General features: G+C 38.8%; 2 protein-coding genes and 2 non-coding genes across 8 annotated transcripts; all 4 read left to right on the top strand.

The window, feature by feature from the left end:
• The first annotated feature begins 5,111 nt into the window (after positions 1–5,111).
• On the top strand, positions 5,112–9,272 carry prim1 (DNA primase subunit 1). 2 transcript variants are annotated; one of them, XM_067526178.1, is made up of 13 exons: positions 5,112–5,273; positions 6,022–6,179; positions 6,292–6,398; positions 6,543–6,616; positions 6,714–6,850; positions 7,082–7,140; positions 7,256–7,365; positions 7,546–7,637; positions 7,742–7,874; positions 7,979–8,048; positions 8,408–8,511; positions 8,751–8,849; positions 8,945–9,272. In XM_067526178.1, exons 1-13 carry the CDS (start codon positions 5,132–5,134, stop codon positions 8,962–8,964), a joined length of 1,305 nt encoding a protein of 434 aa, XP_067382279.1. In that variant the 5' UTR covers positions 5,112–5,131; the 3' UTR covers positions 8,965–9,272. The 2 variants fall into 2 exon arrangements, with proteins under 2 accessions (XP_067382279.1, XP_067382280.1); XM_067526179.1 differs by lacking the exon at positions 5,112–5,273 and adding an exon at positions 5,317–5,705.
• A 307-nt stretch (positions 9,273–9,579) lies between these two features.
• On the top strand, positions 9,580–19,280 carry naca (nascent polypeptide associated complex subunit alpha). Of its 4 annotated transcripts, XM_067526173.1 has the most exons (10): positions 9,580–9,686; positions 10,635–10,709; positions 12,469–13,146; positions 14,624–16,201; positions 16,653–16,732; positions 17,610–17,687; positions 17,789–17,935; positions 18,550–18,678; positions 18,769–18,891; positions 19,159–19,280. In XM_067526173.1, the coding sequence occupies exons 2-10, from the start codon at positions 10,640–10,642 to the stop codon at positions 19,171–19,173; spliced, it is 2,898 nt and encodes a 965-aa protein (XP_067382274.1). In that variant the 5' UTR covers positions 9,580–9,686; positions 10,635–10,639; the 3' UTR covers positions 19,174–19,280. The 4 variants fall into 4 exon arrangements, with proteins under 4 accessions (XP_067382274.1, XP_067382275.1, XP_067382276.1 ...); XM_067526174.1 differs by lacking the exon at positions 12,469–13,146 and having other exon boundaries at positions 9,583–9,686; XM_067526175.1 differs by lacking the exon at positions 14,624–16,201 and having other exon boundaries at positions 9,593–9,686.
• LOC137140344 (small nucleolar RNA SNORD59) lies at positions 17,445–17,518 on the top strand. Its single transcript, XR_010916443.1, has one exon. It is a non-coding gene; the product is annotated as a small nucleolar RNA SNORD59 (small nucleolar RNA).
• On the top strand, positions 19,003–19,076 carry LOC137140343 (small nucleolar RNA SNORD59). The gene has a single exon (XR_010916442.1). It is a non-coding gene; the product is annotated as a small nucleolar RNA SNORD59 (small nucleolar RNA).
• Positions 19,281–20,637: the final 1,357 nt, after the last annotated feature.

Here is a 20,637-nt window from a genome sequence, read left to right on the forward strand (position 1 = left end):
TGTGCCACAGTCACCCCTCACAAATGAGTGTATATTTAAATATCTCTTTTAGTTGGACAAAAATACAGTATTGAAATTCTGGCATTATTATCTTCTTTTAAAACTCACATCTACAGTTCACAAAGGTGAAGATTGAGCTTTCAATCAGTGAGGGTATGAGCAGCGCTGTAGTTACAAAGGTTTCGATGCAAAATGTCTTGACATATAGATTCTATCAGAAATTTCTTTTTGTGTGAAATAAAGGGAGAGTGACAGTGGCAGACAGGGTTTAATGACACCATGAGACAGGATGAACAAAAGCTAGTATTTAATGCACAGTACAACACTGCGAATGGTGAGTGTTATTTTATATCATAGGTACTATAACTGATAAGAGCTCTTATCGCTGCACAGCTCTCAACCTCAAGTGTGAACAGCATCACTTCAGTTCGATGCTGTATGAGACTGCCTGAAAATATGAAAGCAAAGCCAAACTAGTGGTGCCACTAGACTGTCTGAACTACCCAGAAGCATATACCTGCAGACACAATGCAGACTGGGAAGTTGGACAAATTTGACCTGAAAAGACACATGTCCAACCCTATTTGACATAGAATCCTGTGCTATTATTTCCACTTTATCTCTGAAACTGATGAATGTTTTCGTAGCCAGTAGGTTCAAGAAAAATAATTAGGTATTTCCATAACTATTGACATCATGTTTTCTAGAGCTCCTTTCAAAAATTTGTGTGACAAACTGCTAAATACCATTCTAAAACTGCACTGCCCTCTGAAGGCGTAGTAAAGAAAGTACAGTCCGAAAGCAAGGGGATATTGTAATGCTAAGACAAGGTCTTTCTGAAGCTGTTAAAATATAATTATTGGTAGTACAACAGATGTGCCTTTATTTAAACAAAATGTTAACAAAGACTGGTCGTTTTATTGTTTCATCAACTTTGACATGAGGAGGGAATTTGAGAGAACCGCCTTTAAGGGGAGGCAGCCTTTGGCACTTATCATTTGCAAAACATCATCAATGAGCAATTTGTATCGCAGGATACAGAGATGCAGCCGAGGGCGAACAAAAAGAAGATGAAGTATAAAATTAACATGTAAGATTTAGAAAAACAAGTTGATGTTTCTCTTTAGTAAATGGAGAGAGATATTAAGCGTGAAAACTAAGGTCTAAAGTGAAACATTTTTAATTTTTTGGCAGATGCTTTAATCCAAAGCAATTTACAAGTGAGGTAGGAAGATCCAATTGAGACAGAGCTGTTATTTTTTTAGTTTAGTTTAGTTTTGTTTTTTGCCATGTGAAAACCGATCAAGCAACATAACGACCAGTGTTCTAAACGTTTCCATCTTTCTCTGATATAAAGCAGTAAGATACAGTGACAGAGCGCTCCCTGCTGATTCATACATTAATACGATCGATTGACCAATGATTTCTCAGTTCCCCTCTCTTCTGAAGGAGCCCGACTATCCACTTCTCTTGCAATAATACTTTATTACACAGTAAAGAGTTTTTGAGTACTTCATCCACAGTTTTTACGCCGGATGCCCTTCCTGACGCAACCCTCCCCAATTTCTACTGGGCTTAGACCGGCACTGCACACCTGGGGAGGGGAAAGGGCTGTTGTGTGTTCAGTGTCTTGCCCAGACACTTCGACATATATCTCACATGTATGTAACTCTTAATAAAAGCATGTGCAAAATCACTATAAATGTAATTTACAATAGAAGACCTTAAATGATGTCAAATTAAAAGTAATGTTTACTTCTGAAATATAAGCTCTCCAGTGTATTTCCATACCTTGACTGCACTTTGACTGACACTTTCTGTGTCAGTCCCTGTGCTTGTGTGGGTTTTCTCTGGGTCCTCCGATTTCCTCCCACACTTAAGACATGCATTTTAGGTTATGTTTTGACTTTTTGGCCCACTCACTGCTCCATAAAAACTGCCAAAAAAGATGCTCTGTGCACCAGTTAGAAAAGGGCCATGATGTGATTTGTTCACAGTCATGAGATAGAGGTGATACAAAAATTAACAAAGGCCGCTGCCTCGCAATTTTCTACGCAGGTAAAAGCCTGGAAATATTAAAATAGCACAATAATAACAGAACAATGACAGATCTGCATATCATTGCATTCCCAACAATTTTCATTTTAAAACTCAATGACAGGAACTACTGTGTGTACAAACTGTTATTACTTCCATAGTGATGCAAATGCCCTACAGCCTGTCGACAGCATGGGAAATATCAATGTCACTGTTCTCAGTCTGAACAAGCTTGGTCGCTGGCCTGTGGACATTGCTGAGAAAGTACAGAGCAACAACACTGTGAAATATGACATTTATTTATATTCATTTATTTAATTTATTCTACTCAGAACCACAGTAAAATTTTCTGTATGTTTTGTTCATGTTCCTGATTCATTCATCTATGTTTCTCCTGAATCTTATCTTACAAAATGTCACTGTGCTGGACAGAGCCCAGTGTTTGTTCTGTTAAACCCAAATACAGTCTTGTGCCATCTTTTATACCTATCAGTGTCATATCTACAGGTATCAGGGTTCTGCACTGCTTCCAACTCCACACATCCGAAGGTTGCACCTGGCATCTTCTGTATGTGGGACCCATCAAGCTGCACATTTATCATGTTTATCACACTTAGTATTCTGTTTGTAACTAATTTTATGTGCATGTGCCTAACTCAACCTCTATGCCCCAAACCGTAAAGTAAATGACATTTCAATAAACCAGTGTAAAACTTCTACTGTAATTGTCGGGTCAAATGAGGAAAGTTATTAACCAAAGACAGTTTTCAGATGAAAAAAATAGATGACCACAGTGATGTTTTGTTTACAGGTCTGTGTTTCAATGTTTAAAGATTTATACTACACAAAGTTTTAGCAGTGCAGAAGCTCAAAGTCTGAACAGAGAGGACTCAATGATCACAAACTGTCTCATTAGAACAAATCAAGAGAACCGATTTTTATGTTATGCCAATAAAAACTAAAAACCTTCTCTGAGGGGATACAGAAATGACCAGCTGCTGGCCTGTAAAGAGCCACACATTTATCTATGCATTTTACCAAAAAATCCACATGCATTAGTTACAGTGGTGTTGATCAATGTACATCTCGGACAAAATATCTTGAATTCTATTCAACTATGATAACAAAACTGATAACAAAGAACATATAGAAAGTTTAGTGTGTATGGGATATGGTGCATTGTGAGGTACAGACAGTGGCAGAGAGACAGCAGGTGATTATAAAACAGTTTGTAGTTATTTGGTTGTTATTTGATTTTGTTGGGAGCAGTGATGGTGAAGAGGCTGCTCAGGATGCCCTGTAGGGGAAGAGAGATCCTGTGTCACAGCCCCAGGTGTATTGTATTTAAGTTTTTCCTAATTTCTAGTTCTGTTTGGGTGAGTGTGTGCTCTGTTCCCGTATAAATCTCCCACATATATCTTTGACTGAGATATATGTGCTGAAGTCTGATTGCTTGGATTCAGGGGCAGTGTGTCTTCTGATTGGTCCATATATAACATCCTGACAGCAGTGTCTCTTTCTGTCCTCAGCCATGAACCTGTGGAATGAACTTTATATAGGGGGCCACTGGGACTTGCCCAGCGTTGGGTGTTTCCTCTCATTGGATATGAAACTGTTAATTGAATATCATGGCAAAAGGCAGGAATCAACGGGCAGGAACCTATGTGACAACCAAACTAAACAATTCTTGACTTCTAATCAGCTTCTAATGAAATACAACTGATAACTTACGTCAACACAGCAGCTGCAGAGCTGGCAGGACCTATTGAAAGGGTTTGTTATAAATTAGTAAGAAGGTAAAATCAGCTATAATAAAATCTAAGAGCGCATTTAATTTTATTTTCATTTTCTGTCATACTATGTGCACATTTGCTGTGTTACTCTGGCATTACATTAATAATCAAGCTGCTCTCAATAAAACCCATCCTGCACAGATGTTTTACAATTAAGGCTTTTTTGAGACGCTTTTACAGTGAGACGTCTGTAGGAAGTATTGAGTTTGAAGTGGTTTGTCTGACCCATCATTTGAAGTTAAAGTTGCACCTCAAAATGTGAGTTGGTATTTAATGTAGACTGTTTGGAGAGTGCACAAAAAGACCTGTCGCCTGAGCTTCAACTGTGTATGGGTTGTTTGAAAAACCTGTGTTCAGAATTTATACTGTGAACACATCCATCCGTATAATTGTTGCTGCAATGTTGCCGCTCATACACTAACAAGATCTCCAGGTCAGCTGATGAGGAGACAGGAAGATTTATAATGGAAAAGCAGGCAATCAATAGGATGAATCTCAATTTTCTCCTGTAAAATATTAGTGAACACTTTCCAGTATTTGTGTCAGAAAAAAATGTAAGCCTAAGCAATAGAATGTGAAACATTTTAATGTTTATCATTTCCCTTTTGATTTACAGTATCACCCAGAAACTGGATTACCTGTTTCATTCCAGATCTAGACTCAGCTCTATATTAACATCTTGCCTGAACTGCTGATAGTTGTGGGGCAGACTCATCGTTGCATCCTTGTGGGCAAAGTAGACAACTGCCTAAAGCAACACTTCAGCAAGAGTACCAAAATATGACTGCAAATATTGCAAAACTGTAGAAATTGCTGATGAATGTGTTAATCAGGTTGCTGCTATTATTTATTTATTAATTTAATAAAAGTGAAAATAGCCTCAAAGTGCTGTGAGGTTAAAAGTGGAACACTACTGGGGAGGACCCATTGTTGTTTCTTATAATAATAAATTATGTTTTCTCCGCTCTTAAGCTCCTTTATTGAAAACAGGGAAGAACAAAAAGTTCATGCTACAGTGATAATAGAATAATGAAAGGAGTGCATTTAATGGTTATCGAGCATTTTAGGTGCATTCGGAAATTTCACCCGAAAATTGAAGATCCTTAACTTTTTGTTAGTAGTGTATACAAGGTTTTAATTTACCTGTTAAAAAAGATGGTTTAGTCTTCATTAAGAGAAATATTACAGAAGTCTCAAACATGTTTGGAGAAGCACTAAGTCTCTATGATATGTGGGCGTGTTTTGAGGAATTGCTTACATGAAAGGTAAAATTAAAAGAATGCCACGTTTAGCAGGTACTGATGAGGGAACTAGCCGCAAAACACCAAAGAGATCAAGGCGTGACTGTTGCGGGGGGGAAGGAAATTACTACACGTCCCGTGATCCTCTCTACGCCCGACGACCCTTCCGCCATTTACTTCGTTGTAGGACGAACATTACAAGGTTAAGTAAATACCGTCAACATATTTCTAGGGCGCGGGAGTTGATCAGAATTTTCTCAAAAGAGATAATTTTGTTTTGTTTTTTCTGGTCCACGTAAGAGAAAAATATATTTCAGAAAACACATTGTACTTGTGACGAAGGCTCCTCGCTTCGGTGACGTCACTGGGTGACCCTTGTCTTATTGGTCCTATCTTTTCTTGAGAGTTTTCCCGCGCGGTAAAACAACACAGATCTATCAGTCTGCAGTTGTGACAAGCTAGCATCTTGTCGATATTTTAACATTATTTTACACCGTTAGCTTAGTTGTTCTGGATTTCCAGGTGATGCTGGCTTTAGAATATGAATCGGCTTGTCTGCCGGACTTATTACCGCTTTACTACCGACGTCTCTTTCCCTTTTCCCAGTACTATCGCTGGCTAAATTATGGAGGATGTGAGTATCATTGATTACACGGGCCTGTAAAGAAGTAAACATTAAGAGCAGTAACAAATAGCTCATGTTAACAATCTAAATGTTTGGAGGATTTTGTGCGACTTTAACCCCAGCGTTATGCTTAGTAAAGGTACAATTCAGTGAACACCTATAAAATCAGCAACGTTACCTTCAAACTGGGAGGTTTAACTTAGAGAGGCCTTGTTGTGTTAGACTAGGTGTACCTTTATAAAGTAGCATCTTGGCGTAGTCTCTAGTCTATGATTAAGACAGTAAACACCATAGCAGACTTGTATTGTTTCTTTTACACCATCAGTGCAGAAGAACTACTTTAAGAATCGGGAGTTCTCCTTCACACTGAAAGATGACATCTATGTTCGCTACCAGTCATTCACCACCCAGAATGAGCTGGAGAAGGAAATGCAGAAGATGAACCCTTACAAAATTGATATTGGAGCAATATACAGCCACAGGGTAAGACTGCATGTTTCTGTTATCTCTTGTTTACAGGACCTTGTGTTACTGCAGCTACCTTGTTGTTTGAGCAGGGACACAGGGAAAGTCTAGTATGTTTTGTCACCCACAGCCAAATCAACACAACACTGTGAAGTCAGGAACCTTCCAGGCCCTGGAGAAGGAGCTGGTGTTTGATATCGATATGACAGATTATGATGATGTCAGAAGTTGTTGTAGGTAAATGGTTTATGTTATTGTTTACTTACGTTTTGAAAGGATTGTCAGTGAACATTACAATGTAGAATAAGAGTAAACAACTATTGAGCAATCATTGAGCTAGTAATTCAGCATAGTCTGAAATAACACAAACTCTGATTTTAGTGCTGCTGACATTTGCACTAAGTGCTGGACCCTGATGACCATCGCCATTCGTATCTTGGATAGAGCTCTTCGAGGTTTGTTTTCTCAATTATTTTTTTTCCCTGGTCAGTAATTTGCTTATGTTGCTTTGAATTTTTTTATAACCATTTATTTTGGTTTATGTTATTCCAGATGACTTTGGTTTCCAGCACCTGCTATGGGTTTATTCTGGTAGAAGAGGAGTGCATTGCTGGGTGTGTGATGAGGCTGCCAGGAAACTGTCTGTAGCTGCCCGCTCTGCTGTGGCAGAATACCTGAGCCTGGTAAAGGTATGAGTGTTTTAGCTTTTCTAGGATGATTCAGATTTTTTGATAGGGGGCAGAAGTAGCGCAGTTGGTAGAGTGGCTGCCCACCGTCCATACGGTCAGAACTGGATTATGTGATTCCAATTAATCAAGCATTTTACCACACATAAAGTATACATACATGCAAAAATTACCCCCATTCAAAAATTTGATAAGCATAACCATATGATGGGCTTATGACTGGTGTTTTTACAGGGAGGTGAAGAGACGGTGAAGAAAGTCGTGCTGACAGATCCAATTCATCCTTTTATCAAGTAAGAATCTCACTGATGTTTCTTTTTCTTTGAGGTTTGTGTGCAACTACACTGTTGCAGAGTTTGTTTCCTCAGTTTGATGTTGCAGCTTCAGCTGTACCTCTCATCTCCACAGAGAGTCTTTGGTAGTGGTGGATCAATACTTTTCCCAGTATGCATTAAAGGACCAGGACATACTGGGCCCCAAGGAATCTGTCGACAAGGTGTTGGCTCTTGTGCCTGAAGATATCCTTTTCACATTTTGCTGCATGTTCATCACATGGACACACTGTAAAAATGAAAGTGGCAAAATCTGCATGTTCTTCGTGTCAGATGTGAATGTGAATGCAATGGAATTGTCTGTATACATATGTTTTTACTATGCAGAAATGTGAAAAATGTAGACCTGACCTTAACTCATGTTACATGTAAGAAAGACACTGCAGCAGGATTTCCAAAATGAGAAGAAACCAGAGGCTCGTTGGAAATTGCTTGTGGATCAGGCCAGTAGGAAACAGGTCAGTAATGCAGTTCATACTACATGAGAGGTGTTCTACACATTACAGCACAGGGTCTAATAACAAATGTCACTTTTTACCACGATAACATCTTTTTCCTTTAGGGTACTGCCAAGAAGGGCCAGTACTTTGAGAAAGAAATCATGCTGCAGTATTGTTACCCACGGCTCGATGTAAATGTCAGTAAAGGTGTGAACCATTTGCTGAAGAGCCCCTTCAGTGTACACCCCAAAACAGGTGATTATACAGTAGATCTATTGAGATTAAATCAACATTGCATATTGAATATATCGTTGACAGTCTTTTTTATTTTTTTACCTCTGTTTTTTAACTCTGGCCAGGACGCATTTCCGTTCCCATTGACCTCAAAGAATTGGATAGGTTTGATCCCTTTGCTGTGCCTACAATCAGGTAAGCAATAATTTAATCTGTCATGATCCATTGTGTGCGGTGTTAGATACTTGGTATGGTAAATTGTCTGCACTTATATAGCGATTTTCTACCTATTGGCACTCAAAGCTCCTTACACTGCTTCTTATTCACCCATTCACACTCACAATCACACACACACTCACACACCCATGGGGAAGCTGCTATGCAGCTGGCCAATGCTAACCAGGAGCAAATAAGTTGGGGACACTTTGACATGTGGCTGGAAGAGCCAGGGATCGAACCACCAAGTGGGAGATTAGTGGATGATTGCACTACATTCCTGCACCACAGTCTTCCCCAGTTAGAGTTGAAGTAACTTTTATTTTTCATTTTTAAAGCATCATCTGTGAGGAGTTGGATCGACCTGTTGCAGAAGAGGACATCAAGCCAGAAGACGTTAAGGACAATGAGCAGGATGCAGCAGAGAGGCGAAAGATAAGAGGTGACGGCTTTTTGGATTACAAGCAATTTACCATTATTTTTTGTTTCCAAATTACAAGTTGGTCAACACACAAGAATTTGGAAGGATTTAGATTTTTAAAAAATAAAGTAAACATGCAGAGGGGTACAGAGCACATAGAGAGGTCCTCATTGGCCTAATCTTGCTATAAGACATGAGTATAGTTTTTATCAAACCTATGATCGAACCATATAAATGTTTGTGCTAACCTTTCATCACAGATTACAAAAGAACAAGCCTGGCAAAGTATGTGAGATACTTCGATCAGTTTTTGGATGGTATGGCTCAGTCTTGGAAAGGAGAACTTCTCAAAAAGAGCGGTACATTTTAGTTTTGGTGGATTAAATAAATTTAAAAACAATGTTTTAGCTTTTTATGTTTGGTAATCAATTACCTTTTTATCTCTTTGCTTTAGATCTTCAGAAAGAATTTTGAATTGATCGATCAAAGTGACTCTTCTGAAGGGGCCCACTCAACAGGTCTTTACTGCAAAATGTGGTTAGAGAAGTAAAGTCTTGTGTTTTTGTGGGCTTTGTGTTAGGAGGATCTGGAATTTTTTAAATGAACAATGAAATAATGCAAATCTGTTTTCAATTTGTTCATAAACTAAAAATAAGTAAACCACCCCTTATTGTACAATTCTTCTAATAAAATGCACAGTTTATATTGTTTATCTACTTGTTACCTGTATTTTCCTACTGTACAGTCATTTGTCAAAATAAATTTGGTATTGCTCTTTCAAAGTGTTTTTTTTTTAATAAAATTGTTGTGAGCAAGCAGTTGGCTGTGGTTGTGAACAATTATAAATTAAAAACGCCTCTTTTTGAAGGAATTAATAATTTTGTAAGAACTGTACTTATTTTGTTTTGGGTAAATATGTACAACTTTGAAGCAACTATTGTAGTTTAAAAAAAACTACCTTTTGCATGGTTAGCTTCCCTACTATAGCTTTTCATGACGGTTTTAGAAATAATATTGGTAAATCTCCAATATTTGTAATTATAGCTGAGTATATGATATGTAGTGCCCCCTAAAGCTGTAGCTGTGACTTTAAATAACCCGGAAGCAGAAAGTCTGCCTGTAAAGCGGATATTACCTTGAAGCGAGGGGTCAGAAGTTCTCTCTCACAGCCATCTTGGATATAGCGTCCCGAGTTGGTGAGTGTCTCTGTTGATAATCCAACATCATCCAGCTGTTTTCACCCTTTCTGCTCTGTATAAAATGTTTTGTCTGTTGAAATAAAACATTGTTAAGGGGCTAGTACAGTTATTATCCCGCTGTCATCTGTAGGTTTAATGTTACATGCGCTGGGGTATCACCGATTACCGGCTCAAAATGGGGGAACATGGTTACTCCCAGTTAATACCAGCACCCTGTCAGGGCCGCAGTGAACGGTGTGATTAAAAGAAATGTGCAGCTTAGGTATATGACAGCTAGGAAACTTCCTTAAAGAGGTCAGATTGGAGTCTAAGGATGTAGCAGACTTTAAGTGTAGTTATTTTACCCCCTGTTACTGTCTAACGTTACAGTGCTTGTTAGCCTAAGCAGGGGCTAACGTGAGCTAGCTTTTAGTAGAAAGCAACAGGCTGAAGCATGGGCTCTGTCACCTGTTTGCCCACTTAGCGCAAGTTTTCTCGGTGTATACGTTTGGTATAAAGTCCCTGCTAACACTTGTGATCCGTTGTGTGTAAAACAGGATGACCAAAATACTTGTCTAACGCTACAATGGTGTCGATAACATTGGCTCAATGTGAAAACATTTTTGGAGTTTCTAGCTTCTAGGGGATAATGTAGTCTAGGTTAGAAAAGTGTACGGGTGTGTGCTCTTTAGATCTAATCTAACGTGGTTGTAGTTTAAAAAAAAAAAAAAGTCCCTTGCGTTGAATATGTTGGAAGGATTTTAAAAACTCCTAAAACTGTTTTACACATGCTTGTTATGTGTCACCCATGATTGGCAAATGTAGTGGTTTTTAATCTAGATTAGGTCAATTGGCGAACATGCATTAAATAATTATTTTTATTCTATAAGAGGGTTTTACAATTGCTATAAGTTAATATAACTTGGCATGAACTAAAAGTATGTATTTTGTCACGTTTCTTAACAGCAACCATGCCAGGTGAAGCCACAGAAACTGTCCCAGTTACCGAGCAGGAGTTGCAGCAGCCTCAAATGGAGACAGGTTCGTATATTTTAGCTCCACATAAAAACGCATGAAATGTTGCATTTAAAATAGGGTCCTGGAACTCAAAAGACCATGAAAATGGATGCACAGTTTATAATAACTTGTTATTGGATGACTATTTTGTTCATGGAGCTGCCTCAGCTGGCTCGACATTTACTTGATATAACAGCTGGCAGTTTTTTTTGACTGTCACCAGCCATGTGTTGGGACATTTGTAACAGTTGTTGCCTCTCAGAGGTATTTACTGTGGTGATCTTGGTTTGGCTTGGTAAGAGTAATCCAGGACCCATCTTTTAATTTACACACGATGGCATGTGGTGACTTTAACTGACAACTGGATTAAACATAAAATGCATGGTGTTCAATGTTTTCAGTGTTGCCAACTAGTTTAGGTGGAAAGTAGCTAAAAACAAATGCTTTGAAAACCCACTTTGCCTACATTGAAAGTAGCCATACTAGTGATAGATGGTATAGGACTTCAAATTTTTATTTTGACGTGATGTTTAAAGTCTTGAAGAAATTGCGACAACAACGAACCTAAAAAAACTAGTCTCAATAATTGCTTTCTTTTTGTTTTTGTCTGATTTAGAAAAGTGTTGTTATGTAAGTATCAAAATAGTTTCATAATAGGGCACATATTTTGAAGTTCATCTGTGTGCATATTGGTGCATTTCAGTTTTTTTCTCAGCAAATTGTCTGCAATTGGGTGAAGGTGCTTGCTGAGCATTAGGGGACTTGCATACCTAGTAATTCGTTGCAGCTAGTGCCAGAGACAAAGCTATCATGTTAGTTCAGTACTCAGCTATAGATATTCATATCCAACAACCAAATGCAAAAATATTGTATTCTTTATTGACTGCACTATACATGTACTGTTAAACTGCTATTACCTGCTCAGGATTGTAAAGTGGCTCATCCATGAAAAAGGTTGGTGATTGCTTGAGTTTCTACTTTTACTGGCTATACAGTAAAGTGTCCCAAATAGTTGTGCCTTAAATGGTAGATTTTTTTTTCTTTAAAATATCATTTTATATATGTATATAATATCATGCTGCTGAAGTTAAGATTTTTTATTTATTTTTTTTTGTTTTTTTTGGTTGTTGGTTTTTTGAGTTATTAGTTTTGATATTTGTCAGCTAAATGTTAACAGGTGGCCTGTTAACATTTGTTTTTTAATATCAATAAAACACTTGGAAAACTAAACTAGACTAAAATGTTCATAGTACACCAATAGTTTTTCTTTCTTTCTTTTTTCTTGTATGCTACATGGAAGAATGATAGGACATAAAACAAGGCAATTCAAACTTTCTGCGTTCAAATGTCTACTGTTGTTTTTGTGGTATTTATTTAAATTTAGAGCGGGTGCTTTTCTGTATTATTTTTTTAAAAAAAGTAATCTTTGACTTATATGGATTTGTAGCCAATTTTCATGCATTGGCTTCTGTAATAGACTAAATAAGGTCTTGCAGCGCTTATCTCACATTTGGACACTGCATGAAGTTTGGGCCACGGGCACTTTTTATTTTGAGTGGACACCCCTTGTTGTTTTATATTTCTTAAGCCAAAAGCCAGTTCCACATAGCTGATATATTTTTTTTTCCCCCAAGCTCGTTTCTGTTCACGTGTGGAGCACAATTCTTTTTCATGCAAGTGCGCTCTTGGAATTCTTGAAATTTGCATTGAGAAAGTTGAAATGCTTCTCAAACAACTGTGATTCCCTGTTCCCCTGTTATTCCCATTGCTTTTCCTTCATCAGCTACACAAGTATTGAGTTCTTCCTCTCCAGAGATGGCTGTTCCTTCAGTTAATGAGACAGTCCCACTGGGGGATCATCTTCAAGCCTCTGTTCCCGGTCAGGAGATAAGCTCCCTACAAGAAGCTAGCATTCAAAGTGTTGGTGATCAATTAAATGGTGTAGCTTCAACTCCAGAAATGACACAGCCAACAGAAGAGAGTGGGTTGGAGGCAAAACATGTTGCACAGCAAGGTAACTCGGGAGGGATTTTAGCTGGTTTGCCAGATTATGAAGAGTCTGTGCCTCCCGAAGAGGGTCTGACTAAAGAAGTAAAAAGCCAGGAGTCTGACGATGAAGAAGTGGTCAACAAAGAGAATAAGCAGATTTCTGTTGCAACAAAAGTTTCTGGAGGTGAGCTTAGAGAAGTGGTAGAAGAAATTCCTGATAATCCAAAATTATCTGCCCAAGAAGATGTCAGTGCAGACACTGGATATGGAAAGAGTGCAGAAGAAGAAAAGGAGAACATTTGCCAAGAGACAACCAAAGAAAAATACGTGCCTGGTGATGCAAATGTTGATGTGGCTACCCAGAATGAAAATCGTGACAACAAGGAACCTTTTAAACTTCTTTCCAAGGCAGTTCAGTCAAAGGGGACCTACAAAAGCGAGGGCCCACCTATTTCCACTCTGCATTTGTCAGGTTGGTTTAAGCAGGATTTATCCCAGTGTAGGACCCAGTGTGTGTATATATATATATATACAAAATATATATTATGTACGTAACAATTACTTCATCTAGTACATACATCCATTTGCCATGGGCAAAATCTTCAAATCAAAACTGCCACACTGATTTTTCTCCCAGTACTCTGATCTGTATAGCCAGCCTTTCTGTGCCTCTGTGTCTGTAACCAGAAATGGAAGAAGATACAGTTCTGTAATTCTCCGCATAAGAGGGGTTGAGAGAAGGGTTCTCTAGCAGTAAAGTAATCTGGGCCTGCTTAAATGAGAGATGCATTAATGATTTGTGTAATGACTAGGATTAGTTTGAGTGCAAATGTGTGAATGCGCAGGGATATGATCCATAGAACGGGTAGTAGGATGGTTAGAGAGGAGGCTAGATGTGTCATTCTGGTCAGAGTGGAAAACAAGGAGAGCAATGCGCTATTAAGTGAAGTTAGGAGGATGTCTCCATCGGAAGGAGGGAGTTGGGAGCTAGTGGCTGCCAACTTATTTGTAAAGAAGCTGGCAGTTGTTGGGAGTGAAAGAGGTGGAGGGGGGTAGAGAAGTGATTTGAAAATACCGAACAGCTTTTTGATCTCAGTGGTGCTGCTAAGTTTGTCCAGGTGGTAGTAAGTTTTTGATAACAGGTCTGTTCATTAACCCACGGGTTAGGAGGGATGAGCAGGTCTGGAGACTGTGGTCTTAGAGATGTGGAAAAAGTCAACCTGTGCAGAAACAGCCAGTCAAATTTACTATTATAATTTTTACAAAGTGTGCTCAACCTCCCCAGTCTGCTACCACCACACATAGAATCACAAAATATTTGTGTGAAACACGGATATAGTCACAATGACCTTTGCTATGTGAGAAAGTGTGGCATAAGACCCTTCTGCTACCTCAGTCATAAGTCATTTACGTATCCCATGTTGTTTAGTCTGCATTTATGTTTTCTAATCAGTGACTATACTGTTTTAGTTTTAAAGAGATATTTTTTCCCATGGTGCTACTGTTTTTGCTCAGGTTTTTATTTATTGTACTATTCATATAAATTTTCATTCTATAGGATGTTATATATTCATATACTTGGGGATTTAAGTGCATAGAATTAAATATTGATTAAATTTAACTGTTGAGTGCTTGATCCACCAGGATAATGGTATTAGATATTATGTCTATGTAACACATGCTTCTAGAGCCCATCATGACGTGGGCCAATTTAATCAGTGTTCTAAAATGAATTTTCCTTAGTGCTTTGTGACTAAATGTAAATCTTACTTTCTGTGTGGAAGTAGCTGGTGTGCACTGTGCATTTTGTGCATCAATTTGCATTAAACTCTGGGCATCTGTAACCTTTCCTAACCTTAAGATTTCGTTTTGGTTTGTGATGGTTTAACCTGCATGAGTAAGACTTCCAACTTTATCATCCAATTTTTAAAGAGTCTCTTTTTATTCAGCTACACCTCCTGCCCCAGCAACCTCCCAGCAACCTCAGGCTAAGTCCAAAGGCAAAGATGCCAAGAGTGCGCAGGGGTCCTCAGCCCCAAAGGCTGTCCCTGCTAGAAGAAAACGCTCCTCTATGTCTGCCTCTTCATCCTCTCCCACCTCTCCAAAATCTACTCCCATTTCTACCCCCCTGTCCCCTGTACCATCACCATTGGCTTCCTCTCCCGGCAACCCTTCTGTTAATCAGACTAACCGCTCAACCCCTAAAGTCATTAAGGCTGGCAAACAAGGAAAAACTAAGAAAGGAGAGTCATTTGTACCTGCTCCTGCTACTGAGGAGTGTAAGGTCACTTCAGCAAATGAAAAGACCGTAGAGGCCAAGCCCAGGCCAACTGTAGCCAAAGAGAAACCTGTCCCTGTTGAGCCAGAAGCCCCACAAGCAAGACCTGTTGCAGCACCAGCTGCCTTTAAAATTACTTCAAAGCCTGCTGTAGCAGCTCCAGTTTCATTTTCAGATACTTTTTCTTCTGGCTCACCCAAATCAGCTTCACCAAAACCTACTGCTGTTGGTGCAGCTGCTGATGATGATCTCCCTCCCCTTATCCCACCTCAGAAACCAGTGAAAATGCCAGTATTTGCACCCCCTGTTCAGAAGGTTACAAAACCTGTTGTTGAAGCTGTCAAACCAACTCCCCCTGAAGTAGCTAAAAATTTTTCCAAAGCCAAACCTGCCCTTGTTGAAGCTACTAAACCAGCAGCAACCACAGTTGAGACTGTCAAAGTGGCACCTCCAAGCAAACCTGCCCCTGTTGAGGTTGCCAAGCTATCTGCCCAAGATAAACCTGTTGAAAAGGCTGCCCCAGCCACAGTTGAGGCTGTCAAAGCAGTACCTACAAGCACACCTGCTTCTGGTGAGGCTGCCAGGCCACCTGCCCAAGATAAACCTGCTAAAAAAGCACCCCCAGCCACAGGTAAGGCTGTCAAATCTGTAAATCAAAAGAAACCTGCTGCTGATGAGGTTTCCAAGCCACCTGCAAAGGATAAATCTGCTCCTACTGAAGCAGCTAAACCATGTGTTGATGCCAAACCTGCTCCACTTGCTTCTAAGTCAGCTGCTGAGGCTAAGTCTGTCTCTGACAAGGCTCCTAAAAAACTTGAACCAACTAAAGTTGCTAATGAGAATGTTAAACCAGATGTAGAGGTCAAGTCTGCTGCTGTTAAAATTGTCAAGCAAGCAGCAGAACCTAAACCAGCTGCTGCTGAGGTTACCAAGCCATCCACTGTGAAGGATGCCAAGCCAGCTACTGAGGCCAAATTGGTTGAGGTTAATGGAGAAACTGCTGTAGTTTCTAAACCTGTAGCTGAGCCTTTATCTGCTCACGTAAAATGTGCTCCAGTGGAGCCAGCTGTTCCTGCCCCAGCTCCCCGTAAACTAACATTTGCTGAGGCTGTTGCAAAGCCTGCCCCTGTTAAACCTGAGGTTGAGGTAATCAGCACCACTCCTTCTGAACCAGTCTCTTCACCCAAACCCGCACCCACATCTGTTAAAACCCCAGCCAAGGTGGAGCCTGTGATCAAGAACGACAAGGGTATTTTTTGCTTTGTTTTTTCCTACTGTCACTACTTTCTGGGAAATGATGAATACATGAATTAAGCTTTGAAATATTTGCTATAAACTGTAAAATTCTGCCTAGTTGTTGACATGGCTTCTTGTTTTCGGAACAGTTGTTGTATACATTCAGGTATGTGCAGTTTCATTTGTGTAACCACATGTTATCCGTTTGTGAAGTGTCTTGCCAGTCTGATCAATGTGGTTTTGGATGGAAGGGTGCTATATTCTCAGGATACTTGCACAGTACACAGTTTACATAGTTTGGATTGGAAGTTAAAATGACTTCATTGTTCTTTTGCAGAATCAAGTTGAACATTGCTAGCACACTCTGTATCTTATTTCCTTTTCCAGGATCGATGCAGCTTATTTACAGAATTACTTTCAGGCAAGTGATGAACAAATTGCTCACTATTGGTTCTTTTCTGTAGGATCTGGCACGGAGTCGGACAGTGATGACTCAGTCCCTGAGCTGGAGGAACAGGACTCTACACAGACACAGCAGGCTCAGGTAAGACTTCATACTGGTCTTCAGTATTGTGGTTATTGTCAACTTAAATCCAAACAGAGAAGACCATTACAAGATCTAACACCTATGCTGAGGGTGTCCCAGATAAGTTGATTGGCCCAAGTCTGGTACATAAATCTTTTTTAAATAGTACGTCTGAAATTTGCTGCTTTGATATTGCCTATGCACACAGTGCTTTAGAGATACAGAAAAAAAAAACAGACTGAACTTAGTTAATAGCTTGTTGAATAAAATTACCATAACAAGCACTGTATGCATAAACAGAATTACTGTATACTGGTTCAGGGTTGAAAATGGGCTTCAGCAAGTTTGTCATGGTAAATGTCAGATTTCTGCAGGTTTGTTTTGCTCACGCTATCTAAATTGAGTTTTATTTAGATGGTCAACAATCCTTTTGATCAACTCAGTTAAAAGGGAAACACCCCTTCTCACTGCTTCTCATGAAGCTGGGGATGAACAGTAATGAACCAGGTATTGAAGGGAAAAGGGGCTGATCCCAAAACTGAGAACTGTGGCAAATAAAGAATGTTCAACACAAGTACATTTTTACTGACTCATTGATTGCAATGTTTTGTTTTGTAACCTGTATAAATGAAGAAATAATAATATATGAACCCCTTAAACTAATTCTCACAAGTAGGTCGGGACATCCCTAGCTTTAGTCAAACATTTTGAACAGATGTTAGCTTTTGACTCTTCGGTGATGATTTATACAGTGACTTTCGTTCTTCTGAATTTACTGAAGTGAGCCTTTCTGTCCTGAGAAGAGAAACTGTTCAAACTAGTAATCAACTTTTTATTTTTTTTAAATATGATCATTATTGACTTTTGACACTGGATGGGCCTTTTTTTGTCTTAGCTAGCAGCAGCTGCTGAAATAGACGAGGAACCCGTCAGCAAAGCCAAACAGAGCCGCAGTGAAAAAAAGGCACGAAAGGTAATTATCTTAACTTTATTATAGTCTCAAAATGTTTGCTTAATATTCAGGTTTCTAGCAGGAAAAAAATTGTACATTTGTAAAATAATGGTTTCTTGCAGGCGATGTCGAAACTTGGTCTCAGACAGGTAACAGGGGTAACCAGGGTCACCATTCGCAAATCAAAGAACATCTTGTTTGTCATCACCAAACCAGACGTCTACAAGAGCCCTGCATCAGACACATACATCGTCTTTGGTGAAGCTAAGGTGTGTAGCGATACAAGACGTATCATAGGAATTATTTTGGTCATTTGACAAACTGATGTCCATTGTTGCTTTTGGTACTGCATAGAATCAGCACATGGTCTTTCTCATCTTTATCGATCATACCAATGATGGCGCCACTGCCACACAAAAAATAAATACATTAGATGTAAATTTTTATATATTAAAGAGAGTGCTGTTCTTAACCCTTTTGTATGTGGCTGTTTGTCACAGGGTTTTTTTTTTTGTTGTTTTTGTTTTTCTCAGAAGAAACTGAAAACGGTGCTTTTTGAGAAAAATCTGTTTGGTTTAGACAAGAGATGACAGTGGTAGTGACTCTGCTCTCTGACCAATCAGTAGACTTCAGTGTTTTCCATTCACCTATTGGTATAGCCTCAGCTCGCTTGGAATGTCATTCACAACATTAGCCCAAGACAGGCAAGTCAGGCCGGTACCCAGTGCAGATAAAGTTTACAGACTGACTTGGAATATATTGACCTGGATAGTAAGTTAATGTTACCATGGTGATGGTCATAATTTTACAAAATGTTCTTGGCTAAAATGTTGCCAGATGACTTATTAGTATTAATCTCTCATTTACTCTGTTTTCTCCCCAGATCGAAGATCTTTCCCAGCAAGCCCAGCTAGCTGCTGCAGAAAAGTTCAAGGTACAGGGAGAACCTGTATCAAACATCCAGGAAAACACTCAGACGCCCACAGTACAGGAGGAGAGCGAAGAAGAAGAGGTTAGATATGGTTTTATTAAAATGAAAATTGACAAAATGATGTGTTGTCCTTGATTATTTAAGGTGATGAAAATGTCTTTGTTTTCATAGGTTGATGAGACCGGTGTTGAGGTTAAAGACATTGAACTTGTCATGTCACAAGCCAATGTGTCACGGGCAAAGGCTGTACGCGCACTGAAAAACAACAACAACGACATTGTTAATGCTATTATGGTAAGAGTTTAAAAAAACTTTTTTTTTTTTTTAAATGGTTTGAAGACTTTTTATTCAACAAAGCAATGACATGGTTTATCCAATTTCCAATGGTAAACGTCTATGGATAACTCTTCAGTGATGATTAATACAGTGACTTTCGTTCTTCTGAACGTACTGAAGCCAACATTTCTGTCCTGAGAAGAGAGACCGTTCTTAAATGTCAAAACTCATAATTTAACAGTTGTTAACTAACCTTTTTTTTTGTTTGTTTTTCCCCCTTTGCAGGAGTTGACAATGTAATGGAACCCTGGCAACAACGGGTTGAATAAAGGTTGCTGATTTGATCTAAGGTTGTTTATACAATTTGTACCCAGGATGGAAATAAAGTTGTGGCTTGATAAAAGGAAGTTTTGATGTTTTTGGCTTTATTGGGAAGAGGGAATAGGCATCTTGATTAAGTGGTCATTTGTGGGTTAAGGTATCTTGATGATAAATAACTATACTACTTAACTATACTATAATCCTAATTTAAATCCTACCTAGACAAACTATTTACAACAATACTATAATCATTTTGTAAAATACTGAGTAATTGATTATTATCAACATTAAACTTTTTTTCTTAAAACTTTTCTTCCAAACTTTATTTTGGAAATGGGTAACAGCCAATGTAGGAGCAGTGTGATGATTTAAGATGTAAGTTGTACAGTATATTGTTTTCATGGATAATATTAAAGAGTTTCAGTTTTTTGTAGCCCAGTTGGTTAGGCAGTCGTCCACGGACAACATGGTAATTGGTTCGATCCCCGGTCCTGGCTATATGTCGAAGTGTCTCTGGGCAAGACCTTTAACCCCCAACAGCCCTTTCCCATTCCCAGCTGTGCAGTGCCGGTCCAAGCTCATTATAAATTGGGGAGGGTTGCGTCAGGAAGGGCATCCAGCATAAAAACTGCCAAATCCATATTCGGACAATGATCCACTGTGGCAACCTTGAACTCATGGGATAGGCAAAAAGACCAAAAAAAGGGTGGGTTTCAGTTTTGTGGTGACAGAAAAACTGAAGTAAAAACTGCATAGATAGCTAAATAAAAAATTTCAATACAGTTAAAGCAGTTGTAGTCAATGTTGGTTTGGTATCAACATTTAAATCTTATCTACACAAACTATTTACAACCATCAATGATGTATGAAAATGTCAATATTTTAGGAGCTAAAAAAGATGAAAATAAATCAAAAGGCAACCAGACAAGATCTTAAATATTTGTACACGTTATTTTAATACGAATGTCTTGCTATTACTAAACATAATAAACCAGAATTTAACCCACTTAACATGCAATAATATTGCACATCAATGCCCAGTATCACTATCTGAACATACTGAACATACAAGAACAGATAAAGCTAACAGTGTTGCATCAAGATGACAAATTCTGGAGAGTGGGAAGTGGGTCCTTTTTAAGGAAGAAGCCCCAAACCAAATTCATTATATATCACCTTACACACAGTTGTGACTAAATGTCTTCTCATACATTTGTCTTCTTTGATTTTAAAATGTAATGTTTTGTGAGTGATTGCTAAACTTCTTAAATCCCCATAGAGGTTTAGATTCCCTCTAATTGATTATTTTCAATTCAAACATATGTTTATCCCCCTCATCTCTTCCTTTGCTTCTTTCAGGTCAGATCTAACCTTTGAATAAAAAAACTGGCTGTAGCTACAATTTGCAGATTTTTTTGGCATTCTAAAATCATAGGGTAACTC

This window comes from Channa argus, chromosome 13 (assembly GCF_033026475.1).
Source record: "Channa argus isolate prfri chromosome 13, Channa argus male v1.0, whole genome shotgun sequence".
Classification (NCBI taxonomy): domain Eukaryota; kingdom Metazoa; phylum Chordata; class Actinopteri; order Anabantiformes; family Channidae; genus Channa; species Channa argus.